Source organism: Strix uralensis, chromosome 3, assembly GCF_047716275.1.
Source record: "Strix uralensis isolate ZFMK-TIS-50842 chromosome 3, bStrUra1, whole genome shotgun sequence".
NCBI classification, from domain to species: domain Eukaryota; kingdom Metazoa; phylum Chordata; class Aves; order Strigiformes; family Strigidae; genus Strix; species Strix uralensis.
Window position 1 is genome coordinate 72,124,801 of NC_133974.1, and position 14,247 is coordinate 72,139,047.

Consider the following 14,247-nt stretch of genomic DNA (forward strand, 5'->3'; position numbering starts at 1 on the left):
CTGAATAAATACAGGAAGCAGATTTGAAAAGATTCAAGATTATGCTTTACAGTCCCCTTTAAAACTTTGGGCAAATTCTATAGGAAGTCCAGGTTACATTTCTATTATTTGGGAGGAAAAAAAAAAAAAAATATACTGTCATGAAATGCAGTCCATATGGCATGATAAAACTCCCAGCATATTCATTATGTTAATCTTCATCAGATTCTGTTTTATTTTCCTGTTTTAAATCCATGTTTACAACCATCTATTTGTTTTCCTTTCCAATTATTTTCTGACTTAGTTACAAATAAAATCCTGTTGTGTTTAAGATGTTTGAATCAGTCATATAAGCTGGATAATGTCTTTGTCATAGAAGTGGCATGAAGAAATCACAATCTACAAAGATGATGTGGAGGAAGTTGGAGTATTGGCTCAGCAAATACTAGAGGAAAGTCTCACTGCAAGTAGAATGGGAAGCCAAGCTACACAGCTTACTTCTCGCTACCAAACTCTTCTTCTTCATGTCTTGGTAAGTAATGAAAATGAATTCATTGTAACATCGTAAATTATCAGTTAAGAAGCAAATACGAACAGACTTTCTTAATTAGACTTTATAAGAGTTTATTCATTACTGTAGACTCAATAATATAATATTCACATATATTCATATATATACACCCACATACATGTAGATTTCATTGGACTAAATGTATTAGAGAATGATAATCAGGATAATGCCCTTTCAAAAACATTCAGTATTAACCAGATGTTGTTACTGTCTTTTTTGGCAGTTGCAGGATTCAGTATGTTTGAATACTAAATGACCTCTAGAGAAATGTTTTTAGGTTATCACTGAAACACATAGGTATTGGAAAAATTTGAAGTGATAAGGTACAGTCTTCAGGTCACTTCGACTGTCTCATAGTACTATAATCAAGTCACGATTCAAATTTCAGAATATAAGTATTAACTCAGTTTTAACATTAGTGATTGCTATATGTACACCTTGACAAGACCCCAGTGAGAATTATCCACGAGATATGAAAAAATTCAGAACCTATGTGTTTAATCTTATTATACCGTGTTTTATTAATAAATAGCAATTTATTGCTACCTTTAGCCAATAACAATGATAAACATCTGAGTGGTTCATGTTTCTTCTCCTTACCCTCCATATTTGTTTGAAGGAGCAAATAAAGTTTCTGGAAGAAGAAATACGCTGTATGGAGGAGTCAGAACTGGCTTTTAGTGCTTACACAAATTGGTACGGAGCTACTAACAAGAACTTCAGAAACGTGATCACCAAGTTTGATGTGGTTGATAAAACAGCAATGGAGAAAAAAGTGCAGAAACTAGAGGTATCGCTTTCTTGAATGCAATCTTTTTTTCTGTTCACCAAGAAGAGGCTATATTTTAACATGCATCTTAACGGCTGCTCAAAATTCTGACTTCACCTTTCCCAGGGAAGCTAATAGGATAAAGACCACCCAGTATAAAACTTTCTGTTCTCATGTCATATATACATTAGATCAGTTTAGTTGTTGAGATTATGAATAGTCCTAAATAATATAATCCTATCCTTCCCTAAGGTATTTTTATATGTGTTTTGTTTTAGGTTAAAACTTAAAATAAATTTTCACAAGGCATCCTGTCATGTATATTTTATACAGTATATATACTGTGGCAAGAAGTTCTTCCTATTTCTTCTCATTAAAATAACTCAGTAGTAAATCTCACGTTTCATCTCAGAGTTGTAGATAAGTTTTTCATACTTCCTGCAGCTTAAACGTAACATGCTAAGGGAAAACTTTAATTTATTCCAGAATTTGAGGGAAAAATTTAATCTATTCCAGAATTTGGAGTACGAACCCTCTCCCAATAGCCCTCAGTTTCTGTGTTTGTCTTCACAAGCCCAGTGCAGAACAGAAGTATTTGCTTTTTCTGTTTCCTTCTAGTTTACCACACCTTAACTCCAGGCAATTTTGTAATGAAAGTTCCATTCAATTTCCCTAGCAATTACTTCTGTGTCCTTAGCAAAATTAAAAAAAAAAAAATTTGTTGGCCTCTCACTTGTAATAGAACTACAATAAATAAAAAACAAAAAAGGCAAGAGCTTGCATACGCTTTCTGTTAACAAACACTTCCTTCACAGCTGTTATTGAGTGATATGGACATAGGCCACAGTTTACTGAAATCTGCCCGTGAGAAGGGGGAGCGTGCTATAAAGTACATGGAAGAAAATGAAGTTGACCAGTTAAGAAAAGAAATTGGAGATCACGTGGAACAGCTTGAAGAGCTGGCTGGTTCCATCAGGAAAGAGCACATGACCTCAGAGAAGTGCCTTCAGCTCGCAAAGGAGTTCTCAGACAAGTACAAGGCACAGACTCAGTGGGTCATGGAGTACCAAGCCATGTTACATGCTCCAGCAGAACCAAAGAGTGAGCTCTATGAGAAGAAGGCCCAGTTGTCCAAATACAAGGTAAGAAGAGGTTCTATCTTTGTACTATCAATCGATTTTGATCTAGTGATTCGCAATAAATCCTCTGATCCAGGTGTCTGTTCAAGTTTCCTCAATAGATGTATGAGATGTCTGTAATCTGGATGTCTAAATCGACATCAAAGTGAAAGCGTGCATGATACCCGCATCTACAAACCAGAGCGAGCACCTGATTTGAAACATGAATGTTCTAATAAGGCTTCCACATCTGAACATTTCCTGTTATGGAGCAAAATTCTTTTATAAGTACACATATGAGTAATTCCATTGATATCAACAGAGTTAACTGCTGTTTAAACAAGGATAGAAATCAGTTGGTCTTTCTTCACTGCAGACATTGCCTCTGTTTACATTGGCTTAATCAGCCCTCTGGTTAAAGCTGGATGTTCCAGCTCAACTGACATGTAGGGCAGTCAGCTGTTACGGCCTCCTCTGGTTTTAGTTTTAATGAAGTGGTTGGGTTTTTTCCAGTTGTAAAAATGAGCAGAAAAAAATGACAACAAACCCCATTGCCTCTCTTAATGATGATTTTGTAACATACTGCAGGATTACAGATGTTTCATAAGATGTCTACTGGGTCTGGCTGGGATGGAGCTAACTCTCCCCATAGCAGCCCATGTAGTGCTGTGCTTTACATTTGTGGCTAAAACAGTGTTGATAACAAAGCAATGTTTTGGCTATTGCTGGGCAGTACCTGCACAGCATCAAGGCTTTCTTTGTGAAACTGCCCACTAGCGCTTGCTGGCTTACTGACCCAAAGTCATATGTCATAGCTGTGTGCGTGCTTTCTATATGTTTGGGGAGCTGGTATCTCACTGTCATTTGATAGATGCTGGCATGTACCATGCTGTCTGAGCAGTGGCACAATAATGTAACAGATCAGATTGCACACTCTTGAGAACAGAGTGTTAGCACTTGCCTGCATACTATCTTATTAAGGGGATGGCTTTGGTGATACTTTCCCACCTATTTGCAGAATTTGTTCCTCTGAGCAAGTTTTATCCCTAGTAGCACTTCCCTGTTCACACATATTAACTCCCTTTCCTTCACCAGCTCCAGATTATTTTCCATGCTACTAGCCACTCACAAAAGGAGAAATTGTTTTTAGATGTCTGCAAAGTTGTTGTCTCAGGGCATGGCTGAGAAACATAGTCCTGTACTGGTAGCAAAGCTCTTCTCATCTGGAAATGATGATAAATATATATACCATGATAGAGGGCTGTGTTTCAGATCAAAGAGAAGTTGATGAAGTAGATCTTCAGTGTTCAATAGATATATTTTAATTCTTGCTTGCATTGTAGTCTATACAGCAGACTGTTCTGTCCCATGAGCCTTCAATAAAGTCAGTAATTGAAAAGGGAGAAGCACTTTTTGATCTGGTGAATGATATGACTCTAAAGAACAACATTCAAGACCTTCAGAGCACTTACCAGGAACTCTGCAGTACCACAAAGGTAAAAAGTCGGGAAGAAAACCCTAGGTTCTCTCAATTTGCTATAATTTTTTCCCCTTTCAGCAGCTGACTATTTGTTTCATGATGTCATGTCACACCCTGTACACAGAACCAGTTAGCCTTAATTACTGGGGTTTTTTTTGAGGGAGCCAGAGTGAAATTCTTGAAAATGGAAAGAACTTGTACCTAAATAAATTGAACAAGAGTAGCTGAAACAAACTTTGAGTGTGGCAGATGGAGTCTTCACAGCACTAAGGAAAAATATATCAGTAACTAGTTTGCACTATTGTTACTATTTTTAATTGCTTTGAATAGATTTCTAAGCACATTATTTCTTGAAGGTACAGATGCCCTTAAATTATACCATTTTGTCGCTTGTTTCTGCTAGATCTCACACAAACCCTGTTTAGTTTAGTTGTTGAATGGAAGTCACTGGAGAAAACTGCAAGATGGATATAATTTAACTAAGCAAGGGCATTATTAATTAACACTGATTCATTAGTCCACATGTATGTAGTACTTGGAAAGATATAATACTTCTAAACATGTCCTAAAGTATTATTACTCCTAAAGCTTTTAATAGGTTATAGTCCTAATGAGGGTAAGCTCTGCAAATGGTATTAGTACTTATGTTTGCCCTAAGTACCTTTAGCTGCCAGTGCATCCACCAATGGCAAATGATTTTCTTTTTTTCACAGTTGATTTTTAATTTACAGACATTCCTCTGATCTGCACCCCAAAACTGATATCTGTTGCATTAGATGTAATGTTGATGACTTAGAGAAGCTTATGAAAAATCTTCTTAAAAAGAATAAATACATTTTAACTCAATGTGTACATTACTTTGCCTACCACAATCACAGGCAATATATACGTGCAAAGGCTGTAAGCAGCAGGGACCCAACAATAACATCTGGTAGGTCATGTGCAGTCTCTCAAAGAGTGTGTAATAACTGTTTCTAAGTGAACTTAATGTCAAGTTGACAGTGTTCCTTTTCTTAAAGTAAGGAGATCCTCAGTGTTTTTCTTGGTCTTCAAAGTATGGTAGTTCATCAGGAGGGAAAATACTGCTCAGTACCCCAGTTTATTCATACAAGTAATCCCTTTGATATCTTCCTTAACAGTCTAATCATGTCAGAGTCCCTCACAGGAACATAAATTTAGAAGATGATAACTTTCTTACTATGCTTTCAAGCTCCTGGTGGGTTTTGGTTTTTTTTTTTAATTCTTATAATTACCTGAATATTTAATTTTGGTTATTGTGGACCTGCAGGCATACGTTGAAACTTTAGAGGTGAGAGTAAAAGAGCATGAGGATTACAATAGTGATTTGCAAGAAGGGGAGAAATGGTTATTACATATGTCCAGCAGGCTGGTCAGCCCTGACCTCATGGAGAGTAACAGTCTTGAAGTAATCACTCAGCAACTAGCTAACCACAAGGTGAGTTTGCTATTGGGTAAACTTCCTTTGTCCAGTAAAATAGAATTTTTCTTCTTTTGTTTCTCTGTCTCTACTCCAGAGTTCTAGTTATTTGTCATTCACCTGTTTTATTCCTCTTACTGCTGTGTAAATAAGTGTCAGTGTCATTGCTGCAGTTAGCAAATCTGCTTTGTTGTTAGCACTGTTTCTTGTATGATACTGCATCTGCACAAGAGGTTTGTTGTACACTGGTCTGAATTCTGTGTCAGATCTTTACTGAGATGTCCCAGGAAATAGACCACAAAAAGCAGATTAGGATCATTTTACTCCTAAGGCACTTTTTGCTCTGGCACTTCTAAGGATAAAAGAATATTTAAAATTTTCAAATATTTTTTTTTTTCCCTCTTATGCTGTAACATTTCCTCCATTGCTTTTATTCAAGGTATTGTTATCATTGCTGTTAATGATAAGCATTCACTACATCAATAGCTGCTGCTTTCTAGAAGATAAAAGAAAGCGAAATTCAACCATCCCGATCATTCCCTGAAACTGAGATTCCAAGAGCAAATATGGAAATCGTTTAACTCCTTGTGATTCGTGTGTTATTCTTTAAGTAACCTTCTGTCGTGGTTTGAACTTGGCCAGTAGTCGATCGCCACGTGGCCGGTTGTTTACTTCCCATCTCCCCCCCACCCCCGGGTGAAATAAGGGAAGGATAGAAAAAGAAATTCATAGGTTGAATAAAGAAAATTTATAGTAACAAAAATAACGCTAACAATAGTAAGTCCAAAATGGGTAAAATGCAGCAGTGGCTCACCGAGCGGTGACCGGTGCAGAGCCCATCCCCGGCAGCGATCCAACCGCACCAGAAAATCACACCACGCTGACCTGGAAACCGAACAGGTGTGTGAGAACACCCTCCGCCTATATACTGAGCATGGCGTCACATGATATGGAATGCTCCAATGATTGATCGGGACACGGCCCTCTAGCTGTTCTCCCTCGCAGCCCAAGGAAAGTTAACTCTATCCTGGCCAAAACTAGGACACCTCCTTAGATAAAAATTTGGCTCCACCAAAATCAGTGGAAAGAACTGTCTACAGTGGAAGAACTTATGGAATAAGATCTGATTCAGCATCAGATTTAGTCCTTGTTACTAGACACAAGAGAAGTTGGTGGAGCCCTGTAGATCATGCAATAAAGGAAGATAAGGGTAGTCTTGGGGCATGGGCTTATAATGTTCACACGCTATGACAGTGTTATTGATGTTTCTGTGGGATATCTATGTACAGATTTTTGACAAAGATTTTACAATGAGTATACACTCTAATAGCTTGACTGTAACAATAGATGTTGTCTGAAAACTTTTTTCCAAATCTGAAGACAAAGGGTGTTTAAGGAAAAAAAGCTATCTATAAAGCTGTGATGCAGAACATGTTTTAAGTTTAAAATATTTCCTCAGAAGTATTTTATCTATTTCTTAGGCTATCATGGAAGAAATTGCAGGATTTGAAGATCGTTTGAACAACCTTAAGAGTAAAGGCGATTACTTGATCAATCAATGCACAGAACATCTTCAAGCAAAATTTAAGCAAAACATACAAAGCCATCTTCAGGGGACAAAGGACAGCTATTCTGCCATATGTAGCACAGCCCAAAGAGTAAGTCTTGTTTCAGAAATGTTTTTAGGCCATTTAAGAATAACACCCATTATTATTTCTAGAAGTACTTGTTTCTTTCAGTGGTGTAAAACTCCTTCTACTGTTTCCATTTAAATTGAGCCTACAGGTTACTAATATAGCACTTCATCATTAGTGTGCTACAGCTGAATCCCTTGAGGTCCAAATGTTGCCTTGTACCTTCATGTTACACTAGCTTCTGAGCAGCTGCAGCAAAGAAATTAGAACTATTCCTACTTCAAAAACTAGGGAGCAAATAGGACTTTTAGTGTCATTAGTTTGCATACATACATAACTGGTCTTAATTATGTGCTAGGAAATCCTGTCTCTCTTAGTAAAACCAGAATATATAGTTAGGAAGGGATAGCTGGGTCATTCTGTTAATCCAATTAGGAGATCAAGCCAACATAGTCAAAAAAAAACCCCAAACCCCGAAAAACCCCAAACAAAACAAACCCCCAGGAAGTAGACTTCATAGTCAGTAAGATTTGTAGAGGTAGGTAAAACCTCATACTAGATCAACGGCAAAATGTTGATCAAGAATACAGAAATAAGAGACAATGCTCTTCATTTGCATCTTTATTTTTTCTTTCCAGAAGCCATGCCTTAGATATTGTCCATCTTCTCCACAAATTAGCAAGATGCAGTGAGACCTTAAGGAGCTTTCAACCCTTGGTACTTTTATGTACAAAAGGGCTAAAATAGCCACAATCTTAGTAATTTTGTTTTATCTGCAGTTTTCAAGGTGGGAGAAGAGAGTCAACAGTGGTGTTCAAAAATGCGATGACCTTACAAAATGTTTATTTTAGGTGTACCAGAGTTTGGAACATGAACTCCAGAAGCATGTTAATCATCAAGATACCCTACAACAGTGTCAAACTTGGCTGTCTACAGTGCAGTCAGAGCTAAAGCCAACTACCTGGCCACCTTTCAGCCTGGCAGATGCAGTTAAACAGGTAAAATTTTGTTCAGCACTTGAAAATGCTCAGTTATCCTTAATAAGGTGAGTTCAGGTAAGAGCTTTATGTTAATAGAAAGTAGATACTCTCTCAGACCTTCTCAGAGGGATGTGTAGCCCCATTGTTTATTCCCAGCTCCAAAAGGAATACCTTGAGTGAAAAACAGTTGTAGGTGAAAAATCACCCAGGGCTTTTGCTAGCTCTGCTTAATGCTTAGAAATACGTTACCTGAAAAAAGTTGGCTAGTTAGATAAACGTGCACAGATACTCCACAGATGCGTTTAGCAGAGAGGTTCTGTCTTTCTGCTTGTCCAGTTGCCCATCTGTCTACTAATGTTCCTATATGAGACCTGGTTTCATAATTCTGTGGACACAGGGTTTAAAAGTTTTTCAGCCTAAGAGCATAGAACTGCCTCTAGTCCACATTAGCCATTAAGAATGGTTTTTTTGCTTCTTGATTATTCTTAGTAACTTAATGTATTTTACATTGGATTTGTACCTTGTTTTCAAATTACCTGGTATGGTACTAAAAATGCTGGAATTCAGGGCTGTCTCATCCACGATGTGGCTTAATAGAGACTTTGAAATACTACAGATGGCAGCTCCACAAGGGTGGGGGGAGGAGGGAGTGGCAGTGGGGCCAGCGGGGCAACACCTTCCCAATGACATGCTGAACTGCAGCACACAGGTGAGGAGGGCAGAGTCCCGCTGGCATCAGCCACCGCCTGGTGATCACCAAGTCTGTCAGGATAAGGCCAGTCCCAGGGGGAGGCAGGAGGTCAGGGTGGCAAGGAAAGGCCAGGAGGATCAGCCAGGCACAGATGCACCTATAGTGTACCTCAGGTGAGGTCCATAGGTGGATGAGGGTCAGAGCTCACATGCAGCTCTTGAGCAAGGGGGAAGACTTCTGGATGCTTTTCCATTGGCCACATCTAGCTGGGCTGAGTTGGGGCTGGCCCTGAGCAGAGGCAACCAAACCCCAAGGAGAGGGGAATAGAGATTACAGAGCCCATTGACACACTGAGGGCCCTGACCATCCCTGTGGGTTTGGGACCTGTTCCCAGTGCTTAACTGTTCTCAGTGAGAAAAATAGTTTCCCTCATATCTAGGCAGAATTTCCATATTACAACTTGTACCTTTTCCCTCTGGTCCTTTTTCTGCTTACCTCAGCAAAGAGTTTGGTTCTGTCTTCTCAGTACTGCCCTCACCTGACCCCTACCATTTTAAGTAACAACAGACCACAATTAGCCTCTCTTCTCTGGGCTGAACAAACCCTGTTCCTTCAGGCCTGCCCAAATGCCACATACTACAGTCCCATGTCATCCCAGCCCTTTGCTGCACTTGCACCAGTTTGCCAATATCTTGTCTTTGAGGAAAGAAGGAAACTGGGCCAAATATACCAGGGACAACCTAAGAAGTGTAAGTACAGGAGAATAACCACTTCCCACAGCTTGCTTTCTGCATTCTTGCTAATACAGTAGTTTGGGGTTGCCACAAGGGCACACTGCTGTTGTGTTCAACTTTTTGTCTGCCAGGACCCACCACTGGCCCTCTGTGTTAGGTGGTCACTCGCTCCTTCTCCCTGCGACTCAGAGGTATGTTATTGCCCTGATTGTCAACATTGATGTCATAATTTCAAGTTTTCAAGTTACTCTTCCATAATTATGACAGAGCAGCTTTACCTAATAAAATAGCATATGTCTACTTTTCATCTTTTGGAAATAACAAGCTAAAGTGAAAATACTAAAATGCATTATTGTAATAAAATAAGAGATTATTTCCAGAGTCTCAGAGTTTATTTGAGGATTGTCTTCCCTCAGGTAAAACACTTCCGGGCTCTGCAGGAGCAGGCCAATACATACTTGGATCTTCTGTGCTCCATGTGTGATCTGTCAGATGCCACAGTGAAGAGTACAGCAACAGATATTCAACAAACAAAACAAACGGTACAAGATAACCACAACAACCCACTTTTAATCCTATTTAGAGCTTTAACTGCCTTGGTCTGTCCTCTTTTTAAAAGGTCATATTAGGTAATGGTTTAAAGAAATGTCTTCTTACTTTGATCTTAAATATTTTTTTTAGAAATAGTATTCTCTTTCTTTTTCTGCTTTTTTTAAAATTAAATCCACGTATTGTCATCCTGGTAGTAATACGAAGACACACGACAAAGGTTGCTAAAGGTAGTTAGGCAATGTTACAAGATGTTGGTCTAAAGCCATGCAAATAACATTCTGTGGAAGAAAACCTGATCCAAATTATTTATTTTCATAAAACACAATTCCATCTTTTCTCTGTATTTTATTAGAGATTAGACATATTTTACTGTTATTATTTATTTGACAGTAGACTGATGTTCTTATTAGGGTGTACTAATACATTACAATCATAAAAATTATGATGGTTCAATTAATAAATCAGAATGCATCTGTTTCAGTGTATGAATTTCTAGAAGTGTACTTCAATTATAAACATAAGTTATTCGAAAAGAAACATTATGAGCATTTCTGTTGTTGTGAACATAAATTAGTTTCATATACACACATCACCAAACTTCTGACACTACTTCTACCAAGAGTAAAAATCTAATAGGTATTCCACACCAGAGAAGCAAATTGTACAAAACCAAGTAATCTGTAAAAAAATGGCAGTCCAAATATTGAATAGCTGAAAAGCATCTCAAACATTAGAATAAGATTCTCCTTTTATATATAAAGCAGTGAAATATTTTTGAGAAATTGCAGACAGTACAGCACTGAGATATATTAAGCTGGTTGAGTGTCTAAACTTAAATGCGTCCTACTGCTGTATTTGGAGCAAAAGAACTCTGTGACTGTTGGTTTAAGGTGATTGATGGGCTCAGATCTGGTAAGCATTTTTCTTATTGGCATTTTACAAAAGGCATATAGGTAAAATAACCGGGCTAAGCAAATTAAATGAAAGTGTTTAATTTAAGGTTTTATTTGGTCATTGTGAAGGCATGGAGAGTACAGTTCAGCAATATTCTTGGCATTCAGTAGATTAAATTATACAGTTAATTTTAATAGAATTTTAACAGAAAACTGAGAACACTTTGAAATACACACACTCATAAATACACTTGTTTCTCTCAAGGGTGAATTATAATTCTTTTTTCTTTTTCCACAGCTTTCCTTTGATAGGTCTGATTTTTATGACTTTTGAAGGTTGACTCCTTTTGCAGATAATATTAGCACCTCCAGAATCTAGTGCAGAAATGTACTTTAGTACAGTACTGTGCTCAGAAGAAGGATAGCATTTATCTTCCATTCTCCAAAAATAGGTACATTAAAGCATTCCTACTCCATTTCTTTTCTTCTAGATCGAGCAGCAGATAATGCACTCACAGTATTTGGCTCAAGGTTGGGAAGAGATCAAACAAATGAAGGCTGAGATCTGGATATATTTCCAGGATGCAGATCAACAACTACAGAATTTGAAAAGGAGACGGGCAGAGTTGGAGCTAAACATTGCCCAGAATATGGTACTCCAGGTTAAGGTAAGGATACTGCAGGTTAACAACAGAAGGTAAGGAAGAAGTTCATCCTGTGGCTGATACTTTTATAATTCATGTTACGTGCACATATTGCATCCAATTGCTAATATGTTCTAAGCGAGAGCAGAGAAGGCAGAGGAAAGAGTGTTTCCTTATTGATGCTACAGAGTGATACAGAATGCAGAACACTGTATCTTATTATTTTTCTGGCTTTGTTTTTTTTAACAGTAGACAACTTTCAGCCTACTGTTCTGATCTGCCTTCGCTTTTAGTAGGCTAATTGCTGATCACAGTGGACCTGAAGATAAGATCTGCAACATGTACTTGCTAAGTTCTTTGATTTCAATACTTCTAAATTATTTGGATCTATTGCAAAATTAGTCAGGAAACTATTCAGTGTTTCTGGACTCTGAAAACTATTGGAGAATAGGTGTAATAGAAACTCAATTTCATTTACCCTAAATAATGAGACAAATGCCTTCAGATCTTCATTCATTCTTATTCATTACAGAAGAGAGTATTTTTATGGCCACTCTGCACACATCACAAACATCAGTTAAGTAACAACAAGAAACAGGAAAACAGATTATTTCTTTATTAAATGATTAAATGCTTGGATTTTGCGTTTCTGGTCTAGGCTTTGCTGGTATTCTTTTTCTGATATGCCAGGAGTTAGGTGAAAACTAAACAGCACTTCCTCTTCATGTCTGTTCAACACAAGTTTTTCAACAAAGTCATAGCCCTTGAAGATACCTCAACACAGTGTGGACTGAAAGCTCTTACACTAGCTATCTTTAGAGTCCAGGAAGAAGCAGGAGTCTGTATTCTTCACTAATTCAGTCAAGAACTTTGTATTATTATGAAAGGCAGGCACCTGCTGTACTGTCAGATGTGGCACAATGTGTATTTTTTTCCTCGAATTTGCCCTGGTAAAGGAAGATACCTAGCTCCATTTGAAGCAGTCACAAAGAGAAATGAAGCAGAGCTGGGCAGTAGCATATCTTATGCAGAACCCCTACCAGCAAGGTGCTGGAGCTGGGCATGTTCTTTAGTTACAGTTATTTGAACTAGAATTTGGGAAAAGATTACATTTTCACTAGACAATGTGTAAGTGTTGAAAAGTATTTGGTTAGTTTTAGTTGTCAGTATATTGTATATTCTTTTTTGGGGTCCTCTGTGACTTCTTATTTGATAAGAAATGTGTATGCAGATGGACTCTTTTATTTCCTGGAATTTACTCAAATAGCAATCATACCTAGATAATAATTGGCTTTGTTTCAATAATGACAGCGATAATGGTCGCTATTATAGAAGTAGGAACAAAATAAAGTATGGATGTGGGGGCTCGCCTGACTCACAGACTCTGTTTCTTATTTTTAGTCTCTAATGAAAAAATAAAAGGAAAAAATGAGCTAGAAACATAGTGGTAAAATGAATTCTCATGAGACCCAGTCTATCTTGCATGTTTTAGTGTATGGTGGAAGCTGTGCTAGTCCAGAAGCCTGGACAACAAGGTGTGACTTGATCATGATTTCTGTTTATCACTAGCACTTGGAAACTGCTCTGGTTTGCTTTCACTCTATAACCAACCTGTCCTCACCTGAGAAGATGGGAAGGAAGGTTAGGGACAGGGAGATGGCACTTCTTCCAATTTACATCTGCACAGCATTTGCCTGGGCAGATAACTAGTCCTTACACAATTTATTTATTTCAGAGTTTTTATTTAAATTTCACATGATAATTTTGAGTAGCTGTCACCACACTAGTTTTGACTTGTATCTTTTTCAGGAATTCAGTCAGAAGTTGCAGTCTAAGCAGTCAGCTCTTACCTCTGTGACCGAGAAGATGAACAAACTAACCCAAGGACAGGAATCACCTGAACACAAGGAAATAGGAGAACTGAGCAACCAATGGCTGGACCTCTGCCTTCAGGCACACAGTTTGCTCATACAGAGGGAGGAGGATCTGCAGAGGACAGGGGATTACCATGATCGCATGAATGTAGTTGAAGTTTTCTTGGAAAAGCTCACAAAAGAGTGGGACAACCTGGCTAGGTAAAAAAGGAGTAGCATGCACGAAGCTGACTTAGTGCATATACACTGAAAGAGCTGTTTACAGAGTGGCTCTAAGTTGAATCCACTAAAAATCCCTTTTTCCATGCTTAATTAAAAGCAAATGTCCCTTATTAATTATAGGACAATTAGTTGTATTGAAATAGAGTTTGAAGATCTTCAGTGTTTGTCTTTAAGGCAAGTACTGATTGATGCCGTCTCAGCACACAGCGTTTTCTGATATTTCAAGAATTTTAACTACTTTGAACTCTTCCATTTGTGTTTACTGTGTTTCATGTGTGTTTTTCATTGTGATACTGTGTTTTACCTACTAGGTTATTACATTAAAGCTTAGTTGCTGCTGCTAAATGATTCAGCTGCTTTTTATAGCATAAACACACCAGCTGTGTGTAAAACTGTGAGAGTCTATTACTGCTGCTATCACTGTCATGGAACAAGATTCGCTTCAACCTCAGTACTTGTTGTTGTTCATATGTCCAGTATAACTGGTATGCTCTGTAGTATTCATGTTAATTTGTATGGTCAGTAGATGAAAGGGAAAGGAATAAAAACGTTAAACTGTTTAATTAATATGCAAGACTGGTTCCTTCAAAAGAATCTGAAAACTATATAAAGATATTTATATCATATTGATTTCAGTATGTAGTGGGCTTATAATTTATCCTGACCCC

At 37.9% G+C, this 14,247-nt stretch overlaps 1 protein-coding gene across 17 annotated transcripts in view; it reads left to right on the forward strand.

The window, feature by feature from the left end:
• The window catches only part of SYNE1 (spectrin repeat containing nuclear envelope protein 1), a 322,241-nt gene that overhangs the window by 177,175 nt on the left and 130,819 nt on the right, over positions 1 to 14,247 (forward strand). For all 17 annotated transcript variants that reach the window (XM_074862820.1, XM_074862818.1, XM_074862830.1 and 14 more), the window contains 10 exons: positions 356 to 511; positions 1,170 to 1,340; positions 2,135 to 2,461; positions 3,781 to 3,933; positions 5,206 to 5,373; positions 6,837 to 7,013; positions 7,841 to 7,987; positions 9,811 to 9,936; positions 11,331 to 11,507; positions 13,293 to 13,558. In XM_074862820.1, the coding sequence (XP_074718921.1) occupies positions 356 to 511; positions 1,170 to 1,340; positions 2,135 to 2,461; positions 3,781 to 3,933; positions 5,206 to 5,373; positions 6,837 to 7,013; positions 7,841 to 7,987; positions 9,811 to 9,936; positions 11,331 to 11,507; positions 13,293 to 13,558 (1,868 nt within the window). The remainder of the gene's footprint in view (positions 1 to 355; positions 512 to 1,169; positions 1,341 to 2,134; positions 2,462 to 3,780; positions 3,934 to 5,205; positions 5,374 to 6,836; positions 7,014 to 7,840; positions 7,988 to 9,810; positions 9,937 to 11,330; positions 11,508 to 13,292; positions 13,559 to 14,247) is intronic.